Genomic DNA, 17,379 nt, shown 5'->3' on the forward strand with positions numbered 1-17,379 from the left:
AGATAACAGCAGTCACAATGGATTGATTTTATAGAGCTGCTTTTCTACCAAGCTCTGAATGCATGAAAATAACAAAAAATACCACATCTACTCCTATTATTCTGCAGGACAAAGGGAGAGAGCTGGGGAGCACAATTAAGACAAGCAACAAAGAAATAAGATGTCTGAATAGAAATTAAAAACAGAAAACACGTTTGCCATACAAATGCCTCTAAAACGTATAAAGACTAAAAAATAATAACAGTTTTCTGACTCAAGAATCAACAATACGGCTTTTTCCAAGGGTAAAAAAAAATGTTTTTATCACATAGACTAAGGTCATCATTCCGAAAATATGGACACTGTAAGAGGATTATCAATGACATTTAAACCGATAAGAATAAAAACAGGAAGACTGGGTTTGTTCTATGAGTGCTTTTGTTTGAGAAAGAGGGGAAGGATGTAGGTTAAAGCTGCCGGTCCAGGGTTAGCTACACGACGTCACTCATCATTTACTCACTCTATAGTTACAAACATAGTGTCAGCACTGTATGGTAATTTCCCATGAGTGCCATTATACCTACAGATTGTAGACACAGATACCGGATAAGTAAAGTCTGACTTACAGCAACTACAATCGAAGCTAAATAGCACATTGTAACTTGTTTCCCCCCTCACAGTCGCAGTAATTCTCTGTGTGGGTGTGCCAATTTGTACTGCATGTGTTAGTATGTACACAAGCGTTTCATACTCTTATTGGTTCTGACTGAGGCTCTCACACATGCACAAATAACACAGGAAAGAGCTGAGCCCAGACATTCTTCCAATTTCCTACCTTGTCATATTGATCGGACGGAAGGAGCTACGGGGCAGAACAGACCTGGCAAACCCCTGGCGATAACACACCCGCCACACACACACACACACACACACATTCAAAGCATGCTGACAAGAAGAAGCAATGAAGGAGGGGAGGAAGAGATGGAGGGGATGGCAGAAGGAAAAACGCAGTGAATTGAGAGAGGTGACGATAGGACAGGGGGAGAAATAGAAATATGGGCTAGGCAAAAGATGAGAGAAATCAAATCTGACAAGCGAAGGTACTCGTGGAGACAGAGGGAAAAGGATGACTGGATCAGGAGAAAGAAGTAGTGAAACAAGGGCAAAAGGAGGAGAGAAGGAAACAGAGGATTAGGAGAGAGATACTAAAGGAGTGAGTGAGGGTAAAAAGTGGAAAACATCCTCCTGTATGCACACACCAGTGTATATAAACGCATATTCAACCAATTTTTTGTCCTCCTTCAGCCAGAACTAAGTGCTGTGACTGCTCCAGTTAACACCTGAACGGAGGGAGGTGAAATCTAACGTGATGCCTTGTTATCTAGCTCTGCCCCTATACTCCTACACCGAGGGAGGCGGTGGATGTTTGCAGTAATCCACAAATACAGAGTCTTTAATCAGGACAGAGATTACAGTGGAATGCACTGGCATGTCAGTAAGCAACAGCAGTGTTTTGACAAACACATGCAACTCTTTTAAAGGGAGGTAATGAAAAGCCTATTTTTTTAAGATTATTTTTTAGGGCTTTTTAATAGTTTTATTCAATAGGACAGTGCAAGTGCGAAAGGGGAAGAGAGAGAGGGGTTGACATGTAGCAAAGAGCTGAGGCTGGAATCGAACCCGTGGGTGCTGCAGCGAGAACACAGCCTCTGTACATGGGGCGCACGCTCTACCTACTGAGCCGCCAGGCACCCCAAATGAAAAGACTGTTTTAAGCTATGAGTGTGGAAGTTTTCATTAAACATTACTTAAAGATGAAGTTGCTTTGGTAATTTCTCATTTTTCCTTATCCACCATGAGGGTCCAATAACAGAGGGTTTTGTATGATGGCGAACTGTGATTTGTGCTATTGGGCTATTTAAATAAAACTGAATTGAATTGCATGATTGACTGCTATTGTTGTCTGCATTTTTTGGGAAATTTTAAAGGGTTTAGCAACTGTGGGGGCACTTACACTATACAGTTTAAAACATTTTGTCTAGTATTTTTAGACCCAATATTTTTTGCCACCAGTTCAAATGAATAAATTACTGAATAAGTAATTCAGTATTACTCTACCACACTTTTACTCCAGGCAGCACGTAGAGAGAGCTTTGAAACAGCATTTAGATCTCAATGGTGAAAAATAAAACTGTCGTGCTTTATTTTACAGGTCCGTAATTTCTTGATAATTATGTTGATAAAAACAGCAGGGCTGCCCCCCTGAAAGTTGAGGATTCAAATCATCAGTGGGACACGCCTCCGTCGACAGAGAGTATTCAAGTCTTGTGTGACAAGCTAAAAATTATACTTATAGCCTGTTTCTAAAACGCCTAGGAAGTTCATGATTTGTTATGTTCAAATCTATAATATGGTTGAAAACATACATTTCTGAGTAAGAATTCAGTGGGACTGATGAAAATCATTAGATTAAAAAGTTCAAATCAGTTAGATTTAATAAACAATTAAAATTAATATTTAAAAGTCCACCCACATGCCCTTGGAAGTCATTGTATTTCCTCACTAGAGTTAAGTTCTCACTGAGGAAACATAATTTTCACTCTCATGATTATTATTTAACACATTTTCGGTCAGTCAGTGTGCAGCGGTCTGGGGGCCTTTGGGCCAGATGTAGCTGCAGAGCGAGCGCTCCACACTTTTACCCTGCTCTGTGGCACAGAAGGCTGCAGACCCAGAGCAAGGGTGAGTCTGAGTGAGATGGAGGCAGCTGCTAACAGAAAGAGAAGCTCAGGGTGCGAGATAACGTTATCTTCTGAGCTCTAAGCCTTTTGCTTAGAAGTGGTAAATTTACACCTCATAGCAACTTAATACAATAACATGCTTGGATTTTATTAGATATCTGTTGTTGGCAAAAAAATGTTGCACATTTCAAGGTTCAATTCGTGAGCATATTCAGCACACATTAGCTAGGGCTAACTTGGCTTGTTTACTCTATTACGTGGACAGCACTGTAACCCTGAGTGTCCCGCTGAACCCTGTTCAAACTTTCAAACTTTTTTTTTTTTTTACATTTTTTCTTAAAGACCTATGAAATCAATCAAGTCTTTGCTTTCTTAGTGCAGCACTTTGCATCACGCACTTTGACTGGCTGTTAAACACTACTTGAAACAGTAATGTCTCTGCTAAACTAAGACAAATTACTCTCTTTGTTGCAGCTACACATATAAATAAAACTGATGGTAAAAAGGAAATCAAATGTTTTCTAAAAAGCAGATTTTTGCAGTCAAGCCCTAAGCGAAAATGCAATAATGGGATGAATAGTCAAATATTTGTATGGAACAACCAAATCCAGTTGGACTGATGTAAGTGACTGAGTTGGGTACAACCCTGAAATACAGTATGTAATCTGATACTAGGTATAGTTAAAAAAGAGACACTGTTTTCTTAAACAGGTCATTGTTTAGCTAGATATTAGTTTGTAGTGCTGAGAATGTCACAGGGATTTACATCAAACTTGCAGAAAATACAATTAAACAGCTTACTTAACACATTGTTTCTTAACTTGGGAGTGGGGTGAGAGACAACCCATGACTTTAGATCATGTGACAATATCGTGGTTACAGCCGTGCCAAGAGATGTGCACAAATATCTATATATATGCATCCACTCTGCACTAAGTCGCCTTTGGTTTAGTGTAACAGCTGGTGGCAGACTAAGAGGCAAGCTGGCAGTCCTGGGGGCGTGGAGCACCAGAGCAGCCTGGCAGGGGGTTCGGCATCTGGGTAAAAGGGTAGCAAGGTTACGAGACGCTATTCATCCACATCTGTGCTCCCAGTACTCCCAGGGAGGAGAGGAGAGGAGGTGTGGGGGGGTGTGGATGATTGGTGGCAACACACTGAAAACCTGTTAAACACAGTTGTGCACAGGCTCTAATCCACACACCAGATTCAAGGTTAATCTAAGCAGATGAAAGTATTTTAGTAGCCGCTCTAACATTATACTCCGTGACAAACTTATTTGCTGCTTAAAATCCCCCATGGCTTTTCTCATCATCACATTGATCTGACTGAGGCTCTGATGACTCATTTTACAGTCAGCACTGTGACTGTAACCACTGGAAACAGAAGCCAGCACGATCTGCTTGATGCTTTTACTCGAACCAGTTTGGGAGTCGCCACACAAACGTTTGGAAACAGTATTTATTAAACATGCAAATACAAACAGTGAATCTACTTCACTCGTTCATCTTAGCGCACCTCGTTTTGCTTCATTTTAGGAAACAACTTATTAGGCTGTCAAAAAAGTAAGTTAACACCCCAACCTGGTTCACGTCTCTGGAGGTGCCTACCTATGAAGCCTTAGCAAAGCAGTACCATTTATCAAACCTGAACAAAGAGTGAGGGAGATACAAAGGAAAGCACACATGCACATATACATAAAGGCTGCGTGTGATTTGAGAACAGCAAATTCACACACTTAGTGATGAAGACCACAGTTCATAGCAATCCCACGAGGGAGGTGGATTAAGATAAGAGGAAAATATAGGGAAACAGAAAAATAGAGCTCAAAGAAAACAGGTATAGAGTACGGAGAGGCTGATTGGATCCTTTGAAATAATTTCAAAGTAGCTAATACTTCAACGATTGAAAAAAACAGCCTAATCTGTGTTTGACCGGATGCTGTTGCACACCTCTAGTCCTTATCATGTAATTTATAACAGATTCTTACCTGTTGTTTCAATGAAACGGATGCACTTCTCAATGAAGATGGGGATCGGCCTCTCAGGAGTGACGACGGTGGACAGTGGCATACCAAAGTAGTTGCTCTCGATGGGTTTTGAGATAGAATGCCTGGGTTTGGGTCGTGGTTTCTGAAAACAAATCGAGAGAAAAAAGAGCAGATTAGTGCAAGCAATCAGACACCTTATTTGAGCCTGACTGGCTGAAACACTGCTGACTTAAGCACACACTTCCGAAGTGACAAAAAAACCTAGAGACACTGGGCCTAATTTACTAACGTGTTTTTAAACGTGCTTACTCTATGCATAAATGAGTGCACCTGCAAAACTATTATCAGATTCATGACTTGGGCGCATTTTGTTCTTACCAGCATGCGCCACCTCCAATCAGCATACTGGAACGCCCCCATTTCTCTGTATAAGGAAATACGTTTGCCCAGAGGTGTATCATGGAGAAAGTGCTGACGTTTCTACATACATATTAAGGCCGCACACACCAGTATGGGACCATCAGTCAGTGTCTGTGAATGTGACGGCGGTGGCAAACTGCTCATCGGCTTTTCATTGCTCTCTTTAAACATGTTCAAACATGCTTGTCTCCTGAAGGCATGGGCTGCAGTATCTTCCAGCACAGTTAGATTTGACATCTTAACACCTGCTTAGAGGTAGATCAGAATTTTCTATACGCTGCTCTATATAAGAAGAAGAAGAAGAAGAAGAAGAGGAAGAAGAGGAAGAAGAAGAAGAAGAGGAAGAAGAGGAAGAAGAGGAAGAAGAAGAAGAAGAAGAAGAAGAAGAAGAAGAAGAAGAAGAAGAATTTATGGCACTAAAACTTGGTGGGCGAAGCCATCATTACAGGCAGATTCAATTGTCATATAGTTCAATGTAAACTAGGAATGGAACACTGTTTTTTGTGGAATATTTTAATTATGACAATAATTGATGAGGATAAAAGGTAGGGATGAAATAAGTCTATATTTTAGTAAATTTATGGTTTTAAATATTGTCTATTTAAGTATTTTTTTAAGAATGCAGTTTTAATATGCTTTGCATTTAGTTAATAGGTGTGGGTTTACATTTTCTAAGACAGACAGGCCTTAATCATATGTGCATCTGCATGGTCTGAGGCAGTTCTACATTCGTTCACGGAGTACAGAAACAATCACGGAAGAAAATATTGATGAATCCCTGATTTCTACAGAAATTTTCATATACACGGTTTAAGCACAGATTTGTGCGCACGCACTGTTTGTGAATGAGGCCCTTTTTTTATTTAAATGACTGTGTTTTTGTGTTAGAGTTAAAAGATCAACACACACCCATCCCGCACATTCCTTCAAATCTGAAACTGATAAGTCGTCAAACATTCCTGACTGCTTTGTGCATAATGAGATTTACATCAGTTCCTTCGTCACTGGTCTCTTCATCCTTGCCCTCCTTCCTTCGGCTTTTTGTGCTTCTCTCTCTCTCTCACTACTGCACTGCAGCTCACAGATAATCAAACTCTCTTATTCATTGTTTAATTACTTTCTAACTCCTGTTATTCTCCTGTTAAGAGACCTCTAATGCACTCCTGCAACATTTTCTGCCTGCCTCCATATGGCTATGGCATCAGCAGTAATTGTACTGCGTTTTAATGGTGTTCAGTGGGAATGTTTTGAAGGCCCCTGAGGCCTGGATCTCTAGTAAGTCTGTCAGCCCCCTGAGGCTCTGCCCTGGCAGGCTGGGTGGTGAGGCAGGGATGCATGGTTGGCTGGGCACACAGACTTTTGGAGCAGTGTGGGTCTGACAGACAGACACAGGAAAGGAGCAGAGGAGTGCTCATTAGAGAGAAGGAGCCCGGCGTGCCCTCTGCTCCAGATACTGGCCTCACTGCACTCCACCAAACATTTTTGGTGGCACATATATACTCACACTAACTCACAGCCGCACTCAAGGAAACAAGCAGGGAAACACTAATTAAGACTGAGCAGATCAACAAAGCTCACCTGGACTTTTTCTGCACTGCATGTTGTTTGAACATTTGGAGAATTATTTTGTTGTTAATCTTCCTTATCCATCAGCTGGCTTTCATTACCAACTCAAAGAGCCTGACTGATACAACTGTAGGCCCATATCATGGGCTAATATGTGGTTATCAGATTAATTATTAACAGCAAATGCACTGGGAGATACCAGAAAGAGATGGAAAGGTAAACTAAATATTTTATTGGTGGCACTTCTATGTACATTTTATCTTGAATTTTTCTCAGCTTAAATGTTCCAATAAAGTTCAAAATTACTTTTATTTTAAAGGTCCAGTGTGTAGGATTGCAGGACTAATACTTCTCCATATGCCAAGCATATAGAAGAACAATGGTGGCCAATGTGAAAAACCTATATAGAGCCAGTGTTTGATTTGTCTGTTTTGAGCTACTATAGAAACAACACCGCAGACCTCGTGGGAGAAGACCTGCTCGATATAGTTATAAAATATATAGTTCATTCTAAGGAAAAGAAACACAACAATTCTTTTTTACAGGTGATCATACACTAATAAACAGATATGAATATTATATTCCATTTCTGCCAACGTATGCTCTTAAATCTTTCACACTGGACCTTTAATGATGTCTATAATTCAATATTTATTATTATGGTCAAGTTTTCTAGTAAATCATAGGGTTTCCCACATACTCATTTATTTTGGCCACATATTTATTTTTGGCTGCCCACCATGATTATAGCATCTGCTATCAGATATTAATTTTATATATTTTGGAGCTTTAGTGGTAATTAAGAGCGCTATTAGAATACTTATACCAATCGGTTATTAGTTTTATCACACTTTTGGAGCACAGAATGTATTCTGGGCACAGATGGAGCAGTAGAACATCAGGCAAAAAGTGAAACTTGACTGTGAATTTGTGCTGGGTCTAAAAGTTTCCTTTCACTACCAACGTGGCTTCTCCTCTATTGGTCTGATCAGCTCTGACTGGACTGACAGATAAATTATCCACCCCATGACTCAAACTTCATGAACTGCTGCAGTGAAAAAAAAACCTCAAAAACATCTGAAATTAGACAGGGGACACATAATGATACAAGAAACAACTGGACGTTTTCTAACCTCCAGCCCCCTACCGCCACACATAAATCAGTTCTGTGGGAATCTAATTCTGTGGGAAACACTGACTCCTATCAGTCAAATGCAAAAAAATATAGTCAAACTCTTTTTCACATAATGTTTATGTTTAAAAAAAAACCCAGAAGAATGTTGGTTCATATATTGTTATATTCTTCTCAAGTACTGACTCACATATTGGCCTCAAAGATTCAGTATTATCCAGGCTTCTCTATCTGGGGTGCTTTTCTATGATAAACTCTAGAAAAAGGGCACTGTGGCTATTTCACCAGTCAACTGGGTGCTTAAGTGTTGGCAAAACAAAATGTCAGAGATAACTTGTTAACACTGAATGGCTCACTGGAAGAGTCTGCATATTCAGCGAGGCCCCTAAGATGCTGACGGAGGGTCTGTGTTGAAACACATCTTGGTTAAATAACTGCAGACTTTCTCAGCAAATCAGTAACTGTTGCCCAGTTATCTTTCTATTACGAGCCCGACATGAGCTGATCCTAACTGGAATTCCTTCACTTATCACTCGCAGCTAACTCCCCCACTGCCTAATTGCTTCTGTGATGCTCCTTTTCTCAACATATTGATTATACTGGTGGCTATTAAGCTGAGTATCTGCGAACATACATGTGAGGTGTGTATTAACATGTACACAAAACGCTCACATGAGGGTTTCATTAAATTGAAGTGGGAGTAATGTGATGCTACAAGGCAGCAGCCTCCGTGGTGGTCGAGAGCAATGCTGTCATAACTTAGTGCCAGTTTGGGTTTTAGTTCCAAGTAGCAGCTCATAATTTATTTGTGTCCTATCACACTGACTGTGTTGTATATCTATGCCCTATCTTAGTTTAGCAGACTGTCTCTATACTCCCCCCCTTCTCTTTTCCACCCACTTTTCTCTCTCACTGTCTTCTCCCCCTGCAGTTTTGCCTTCTGGCCACTCCTTTTAGTTGCTGACTGAGACAGGATGTGTTGCCAGCACTGAGAAGACAAAACAGACCTCTGCCACAAAAGACAAACAAAACACATCCTTAATAATAACATACAGACACCACTGTGAGCGTTTACATTCACAGTGCGCTGTAGGATGCCGAAACACAAAGCTGCAATACAGAAAAAAATATATAAAAATACTAGCTCTATCATAACACTTATATTTCTCAGGCTCCATTTCATTTTCTTTCTGTGGTTGTGTTTTCTCCTTTTCGTTTGATTGCTGCCCCCCCCACTTATTTCTCATATAGAGAACACTAGACTGGAACTAGGTGACTGAGGAATTTGAAGCATTCATCTTACTGGCTGAGAGGGTTTGAAAAAAATCTAAAGGAGAGAGAGAGAGAGAGGAAATGTTTCCGGCCTCTCGCTAAGGGAGGGCGGGCGGGACAGAGACACAGTTGGTCATTGCCTGAGGTAAGGGGCTTTTAAAACAGGCTCAGAGTCTAGTTTTAATTATTTGTTCCTACTCGTCATGACTCAGAATGGTAGACTGTACCCTAAAGCTCTGACCAGGAAAGTGTTTACACTGCACTAATCTAAACATTTACCCATAACTGAATATCTGACTTTTGTTAACCCTGACAAACCACTAATTCCACTTTTCCACCGAAATCATCTCTGGTTCTCGAACCTATTTTGTTCAGGACTCATGGATTCTTGATGTTTTCTAATGCGAGTCCATGTTTCTACCAGTTTTGATCAGAACCACTGTAATCAAGGATGTGTCATCAACAGAGGGCGTTGCACAATGCACAACAGAAGTAAACAGTAATATCAGAAAACTTCACTTTTTTCTTCATGTTTGTGTGTCTCTTCGTAGCATTCCATGTCCCCTCTCTAAATTCAGAGGTCTTTGCATGCAGCACAGACAAAATTCTTCATGAGTTACTTTTTTCTTTTTAGTTTGAGTTCGGCTGGATAATTGATCAGTCTATCTGATCATAGCTGATCAGATCAGAATGATAAATTAGAGGATCAGTTCCTGCAGAGGTGAGTGACAGATTTTTTAGAACCAGCGCACTAAACTGTTAAGTTTCACTTTCACTGTGCCTGACGTTTTACCGCTTTGTCTGTGCCCAGAGTACAGTCTAAGCTCCAGAAGTGTATCGTATATATAACGGTATATAAATACACGGTAGGCCACCACAAAAACATTAATGTTGGGGAACTGTCTTTTTTCTGATTATTTCTCACTTAATGTCTGTATTCTTGCATTATCCATCCTCTCTTTTACAGCCTGTAAAATATGCCCACTGCTGTTGTCATGGTCGACCCTTCAGGTCAAGAAAAATCTGCTATTTTTTGGATCCAGCTGGGAACCAACTTTTCGGTTCCAGGCCTAATTTATTTTTTGGTTGAAATGATCTGAACAGTTCAAAATTAGGTGTGGGAAGCGGAACGGAACCCGTTCCGTATTGCTGGAAAAGAAGCATAATAGGAACGGCTGGTTCTATAAAAAGTCACTGCTACAACACGCCTCCCTAAGATGACCAAATAACTCAATAACATGCCAGTTATCCTGAGGGGTTTCAGGCTGCAGCAGATTGAAAATGGACTCTTATCTTTGAGGCAGCTGCTTAGAAAACAGGTGATGGAACTTGATCACATTGTTACAACCACAATTAAGCAATAATGGCCTTTAATGCGGATATCCAGATCCCAGACCTGCTTTAGGGTACAAATCAGAGGCACTAATTAGAGTAATGGTGATGACACCGATCTAAATTCTGCTAGCTTCAATTTTCTTGGGAATTTGTTTTGACACAGGGCTAATAATGTGTCATATGATACTTTATTGATCCCTTGACCTCCTTAAAGGACAGGGTTAGAATACAGGGTCAGTAAAAGTCAGAGCTACTGGAGCTTATTTGCGAACAGGGGGCTTGAACTGAGCTGTCCAATTCACTGGCAGTCTGTCCTCAAAAAGGACAGATGACAGTGAATACAATTTGTGCTACGTCAGTTATTGCCTTAAGGAAAGAGCGTAGTTTAGGCTGTTGGAAGTTATGTGAGAGGACAGCCTTCACGCAGGTACTAGGACATCACAACTGAGTGTGTGAAAACATTAATCATCCCCCTCCTGTTCCACCCTACTGACAGCCATGGTAATTATCAAAGACGCACAACATACACAGCTGTAACTCCTGTTCAGCTGACACTTCTGTGCCACGCCATGTGTGTGAATGAACAGCATACCAGGCTGATAAGCCTGACAGGGTTAGGTCAAAACTATATCGTCACAACACGTGTGAGAGACAAGCACAGAAATGGACATTAGAGGGCCAGAGAGAGGCTGAGTAGAGATATGAGGAGAACGTAATGGAGAGAGAAAGAGTGCGACAAGAATGTGAGAAGCACAAAGTATGAATCAGCAAGAAGAGCAGACAAACACTGTGAATATGAGAGGATGAAGGGAAGGAAGCAGAGAAAGACAAGCTGACAGGAAAAGATTGGAGTCTCAGGCTTGGCACACGCTTCACTGCAGTAGCACAACAGTAAACAACACTGCCTTAACTAGATGATGCTGATGTCAGTCACTAGATCACTCACGGCAAATGCACCACACTTTTCAGCAACTAAGTTGTAAACAAATGCGAAGCTATACAAGGAAGGCTGAAAGCAAGGTGACTGCACAATCAAGTTTTGTAAATTATAATTATGGAGTGAAGGACTCCAGTGCTGAAATCCTTACACATATTTTTTGCTTGTAAACTCTGTTTCCTGAACAGCAGGAGTGTTACAGCTTATTTGCTGAGAAATAACTTTAGCTTTAATTCCTCTTTATGTATCATTGCAGCGAGAATTGTAAGACGGATGCTGATGCTTTCAAAATCTTGCTCTAATAAATGTCAAACATCATTATGCCAGCTTTAATATCATGGGAAACCTGGTGCAACCAAGCAGACAAACACATGAGCACGAACAAATAAAACAGCACAGTGAATACTGTGGCACTGTCCATATTCATTGAGAGTTTCTGCCTTCTGGTACAGAAGTTCAGGGAGTGGAGTTTGTCTCTTTTTCCTCTGATTATCTGGCTATTTTAGAGAGTTCTCACAAAGTGGTCAGGAAAAAAATATAGCAGACATGCTTTCAGAGGAACTCTGACAGTATGGCATGTTTTCACTGAGCTAAACTGCAGAGAGTAGAGAGATTTTGCTGAACTCATTAGTCATTCCTTGACTTTTAACACACAGTTATCAACCAAAACAAACAGATGTTGAATCTAAGACAAAGAACAGTACTGAGCATTATAGAAATTTTATCCATAAACAAATACAATGCATGTATACTGCAAAAAAGCTCTATAAATGCACAACATCCTGAGTCATTCATTAGTTACAATTTTCAGTAAGTGTTTTGCTTAAAAATTTAATTTCCACTATTAAAATATGTGACACTTGGCTGCCAAAACACAAGGGCATAGCACTTCTTAGTTAAGAGGTTATTTTAAGCTTTGGCTGGGAAAACTTTCAATATTTCAAAATAACTTCAGTGATTTACTTGGGCAATGTTCCTAAATAAATAGGCATAATTTTGGAACACTTGGTGTGTTTGGGAATAGTTGAATCAACTAATTAAAATTAAATCAATTAAATCTCAGTTTAAGATTTGTCACTTTTTTTGGGTGACAAAACAGAGTTGAGATATATTTGTGTATTTAACCTATGCATCACTCTTATCCCATAAAAACAGATATGCAAAAACACTAACCTTTGCATTTCTGCGCAGGCTCTTAAGAATATTTCGCCTTTTGGGGTCCTCACTCTCCTCGATGGAGTTGTCCTTTTGGGCTCCGATGTCATCCTGGCTAGCCTTGGGTGGACCCCCCATCTCATCATCACTGCCTATAGAGAAGCTTGTCCTGAAACTGCTGAACTTGCCCAGCCGTTTGGATCGATCTCTGTAAAGCTTAGGCTTCACCCCAATGGCGGACAACTTTCTCCTGCGCTCCAGTGAGCTGCTGTCGGCCTCACTGTCTGAGCCATTTCCCCCAGCACTCCCATTGGAGTGACCCTTGTTGGCATTGCGGATAGTGATAATCTTGCCCTGTGTGCTGTCGTGAGGTACAGAGTAAATATTCTCCTCTTCCGTGGGTCGAGGTTTGCTCACAGCATCCATGGGCTCTGCATAGTCTGAGGGATCATAGCCACCATCGCTACCTGGAGCCCAGGTGACAGCTTGGGGCAAGGAGCGGCGGTTGGTGCCACCCTGCTGGTCCATGTAGGGGCCGAGGTTGACCTTACGGACCGGCTTGGGCTTCACTTGTGGCGGAACCTTGTTGTTCAGCTTGCTCTCAAAGGTGCTAAGCTCAGAAATGACAGAGAATGTATCACTTGAATCCAGATCTGGCAGCTTGAAGCTTCCCAAGTGAGAGCTGAGACTGCCATCCTCCCTCAGGGTCGGGTAAGGTGGCGATGGTTCGATATCATCCTCTGAGTCCATAAGAATGTTTACTGGACTTGGAGAGCCACAGCGAGGGCTGATGCTCTCATTGGTACATGCCTCAGCCACATTATCATACATATGTGTGGCCTCGACAATTGTGTGCTTCTCTACCACCTCTTTGAGGAAGGATTGAAAAAGGTCGATCTTATGAAGCCCCCCTACTACCCCACCATGTCCACATATTACTGTGTTGAACCTGGCCTCTATTTCATGGGCCAGTTCCTCTCCCTGACTGACCTGCTCCTTAGCTGACTCTGAGTCTGACAGCTCCATCTGGCTCTCCCCTACTGCTAGCAACTGGACTGGGATGATGTCTTGGACCTCACACAGGAAAGCACATAGTGTCTCCATAGAGGCCTTGCGGCGAGCAGAGTAAACTGCAATGTAGCCATGGACCAGTTTGGTCTTGCGGAGCGAGAATGAGGAATGGAAGGAGAGCAGTGACAGCTCAATATTCTGCCTCTGACCTCCTACACTGAGATCCAGCAAAACGGAGGTGCCACTGCTGAGGCTGGCGGCAGGACGACAATGCTGGGGCAACAGGAAGGGAGCGAGGAGCTGGTCTATGTCATACGTGTCTCCGCACATCAGGCACATTACTATCCTCAGGTCTGCCTCTAGCATTGGCTGGGACTGAGAGTCTCTGAAGGCAGAGGATGGAGGAGGTAAGGGAGGGGAGCTGCTCCCTATGCTTCTACGTGATTCTAAGAGGCCCTTCAGCATCTGGTTGATCTGCCTCTCACTGACACTGCGACCGTAACCCATGCCTGGAGAGGCAGGGTCTAGGTAGGAACACTGGAGCTTTCCGGCCACCTGCTGCCCTTGTTGGATAAGAGTCTGAGCTGTCTCCCCTCCAATGTCTCCAATGGACCCCACCCCCCGCTTGGTGACCAGAAGGAGGGACAGCGGGAGTTGGGCTAAGCTGTTTTCCCTTTCCCTTCTGCTTATAGTTGATTCCCTAAGTTTCTCTAGACTCTCAACAACATAGGAGAGGGATTCTTTCGAGTTGTACAAACACAAGCAACCATGGGGTGTAAAGGTTGGTGTGTGGAATGAATTGACTGGCAGACGTACATTGCCCTCTATGGGACGGAGGGCTAACTCGTACATTTTACCATCTAACACGTACCGGTCATCACTGGTGCACAAGGCCCTTATCTCATTTGCCATCTCTCTGGCAAGACCATCTTTCCCTAGGATGACAAGATTTATCCGTTCAGCCCTCCCCAAATCCAGCCTCGAACTATCTGATGATGGGTAGCGGGTAGGAAATGTAGAGGCCAGTATCTGCTCTATCTTACTGTCCACACAGTGCGGGCTGTTGGGACAGGTGTCCTTTGTGGGATGGTAGACAAAGTGGATATGTTTCAATACCAGAGCATCCCTTTCTGCCTGCAGCTTCTGCAGGGCTTTAAACCTTTGCTCCTCACCCAACACCTCCTGAATGGCTCCCATTTTCTCTTTACTTGGCTTTGCATCCACTTCCAACTCATAAAAGAGCTCAGAGTATTCAAGAAGCAGCTCCTGAAAGTCCTCTTTGGCTCGGTCAATGATCTCCTTCTGGTGTTTGTTGTAGATATCCAGATATTCAGCCTCATCCAGCCACTGATAGAAGTCTTCATTCATAATGAAGCTACGGGCCTCCTCCCAGGGTTTGCCTGGTGTGATGAAAGGAGACATACTTAGCTTTTCCTTGAACTCCCATCTCATCTCAGCCCGTTTACGCTCATTCCTTAGCTGCTCCAGGTGGGTCTCATAGATAGTTTCAGCTGCAGGTGTCTCCAGGAGGTCCTGGGGGATTCGATCATCCTCCATGTTGTCAATGTGTGGTGTGGTCTCCCAAGGGGTGTCATCTAGCACTACGAACCACTGGGAGAAATCTCGTTTTGTCTCCAGGACTTTCTGAACTCCTGACCAGCTCAGGTGGTCTATCTCATCTAACTCTGGCAACAGTGCAGACAAGGCCTGTGGTAGAGTACTTAGATAGGCCTTCCTACGTTTCTCTATATGCTCTTGTTTAAGTCTATGCACATGCTGCTGGAAGAGCTTCTTGGCTTTAGCTGTCCCCTCAAGGAAAACATAGTCCTTGTACTCAGGGGCAGACTGCATGCGGCGATTGACTGCAGGCCACGTCTCATTGTGGTTCTTCACAATTCGGTTGACCAGCCACTCATAGCGGTCTTTGGCTGAGGCAATCTGTTGACTCTGCTGTTTCAGTGCCTCAAAGTAAGGGATGATTTTGGGTTTTCCCCTACTCTTGTCTATTAGCTGAACCAGTGTAAGAAAGGCTAGGTCAACGTTGACATTAGAGCGTGCTGACGTTTCTACCACCTGCAAGTTCTTCTTGGCTAGGGCAAAGGTATGCGAGTCTTTAATATAGCGCTCAACTCCTTCATCACATTTGGTGAGAACCAGTACCACAGGTTTCTTTGTTTTGGCTAGCTGGTTGTACAGGTTGGTAACAAACTTCATCTGGTCCTCAAAACTACGGTTCATTCCCCTGCTAACATCCACACAGAGTAAGAAGCCATCTACCATTAGCTTGCCTTCAGGCATCTGTTTCTGCTCAAAGTCCTGCTCCAGTCCCAGCTGATCTGTGCAAAAGTACATCAGCTTCTCAGCCGAAGCCAGCTTAGTGGACGCTGCCCTCTTGATGTAAGGCTGGAGCGCCGTGCTTCTGTGCGGTTGGAATGTCTGATCATCAATGAACTCTGTCTGCTCCACCACATTCATACGGCATTCGGGCCCCTCCTCCAACGTTCGCCCTGCTTCTCCCCAGAACAGGAAGTGGTCATTGTTCACCACACGGCCTCCAAAGTCACTGGTGCTGAGAACAGAGGTGTGGTCTAGGTGGAAGTCATCTGCACTTGGCCGGACAAAACGGTTACACAGGCAAGACTTGCCCACACCGCACTGGCCTTTCTCCTTCTCCGTGCCGGACAGCCCAACCACGACCAGGTTGTAGGTGGGTGCCCGGACATCTTGCTTTTTGGCCATCATCATCGCTGGCAGAGGCTCATCCTGCCATGCTGGCCACTAGCTCTAGGGAGAGGAGAAGGCTGCCAGGGAAGAAGGGTTTCCATGCAAGAGGAGCTCAGTGCACTGGGGTTTGGTCCTGCATGATAGAGAGAGACAGAAAGAGAGAATGGGGAGATATAATTAATCTAGAGAAATACAAAAAAATACATTCCAATGACAGGCTTTATTATTAGAAAGCTATTGTGTCTCTCATCTAAATTCCTACAGCGTGCCTATGTGCTGTTAATAATGTTTAATCTGTGATCCTATTTCTCCACTGAATGTTTCCTGAAAAGATTGAGGTCAGCGGCAAAGCTGCTAGAATGCTGCACATTACTTAACCCAGCTGTAGCTCAGTAAAAGGCAATTTTTCCCCATTTAACTCATTTAATTTTTATACTGCCAGGGCTTCACAGCTAACAGTGGTGCCTTCCACATTTCATTCCTGTTTGTTGGGCCTCAGTATGTGTTTTGGCTTATTATCCAACATCTAACACTATGGCTGGTCGTCTCACTGCCAGCAGCAGTAGAACAAAGTTATGTGGGGTTTTCACTATCGCAGAAAACAGACACATGAATGTGCTCACAAACACATGCACACACGCACCACCACACACTTGTGAAAACAGACACAGTAAGCTCCCAGCACCCCAAATGAAAGACACACACAAGAAGATGAAAGCAGATAAGTGTTCCAGAGCTAAAGTTACTAATTGGCCAACTAGGGAAAGCCATCTGCATTTTAAAAGGCTGCACTGCCTGTTGGCTGACTCATCTCCATCAAAAACATGTTTTTTCCTATGTTTCTCACTATACAGCACTCTGCAACAGATAAGAGTTGGCTGACGTACCATCATTAATGTCTCAACATATTTACCTACAATACAGGAAACAAACTGGTGCTGTGCACACAGAAACATGTACAGAAACTTAGTTGGCTGGCCAATCTCAGTATCAGTTATTCCAATAGTAGATCCGACCTAAAAATAACGAGAGAGGATGAGGGATAGGGGGTGCTCTTTATGGAATGGCCCTCTCTGACAGCATAATTTGTAAGGAACAAAAATCTTCCAAGACAGCCAGC

At 42.8% G+C, this 17,379-nt stretch overlaps 1 protein-coding gene across 1 annotated transcript in view; it reads right to left on the reverse strand.

Moving 5' to 3' along the window:
• The window catches only part of arhgap35a (Rho GTPase activating protein 35a), a 28,030-nt gene extending 11,638 nt beyond the window's left edge, over positions 1–16,392 (reverse strand). The window contains exons 1-2 of the mRNA XM_042487309.1: positions 12,543–16,392; positions 4,708–4,849 (exon numbers count right to left, since the gene is read on the reverse strand). Of these exons, the coding sequence (XP_042343243.1) occupies positions 4,708–4,849; positions 12,543–16,280 (3,880 nt within the window). The 5' untranslated portion in view covers positions 16,281–16,392. The remainder of the gene's footprint in view (positions 1–4,707; positions 4,850–12,542) is intronic.
• Between the last annotated feature and the right edge of the window lie 987 nt (positions 16,393–17,379).

Source organism: Plectropomus leopardus, chromosome 5 (assembly GCF_008729295.1).
Source record: "Plectropomus leopardus isolate mb chromosome 5, YSFRI_Pleo_2.0, whole genome shotgun sequence".
NCBI classification, from domain to species: Eukaryota; Metazoa; Chordata; class Actinopteri; order Perciformes; family Serranidae; genus Plectropomus; species Plectropomus leopardus.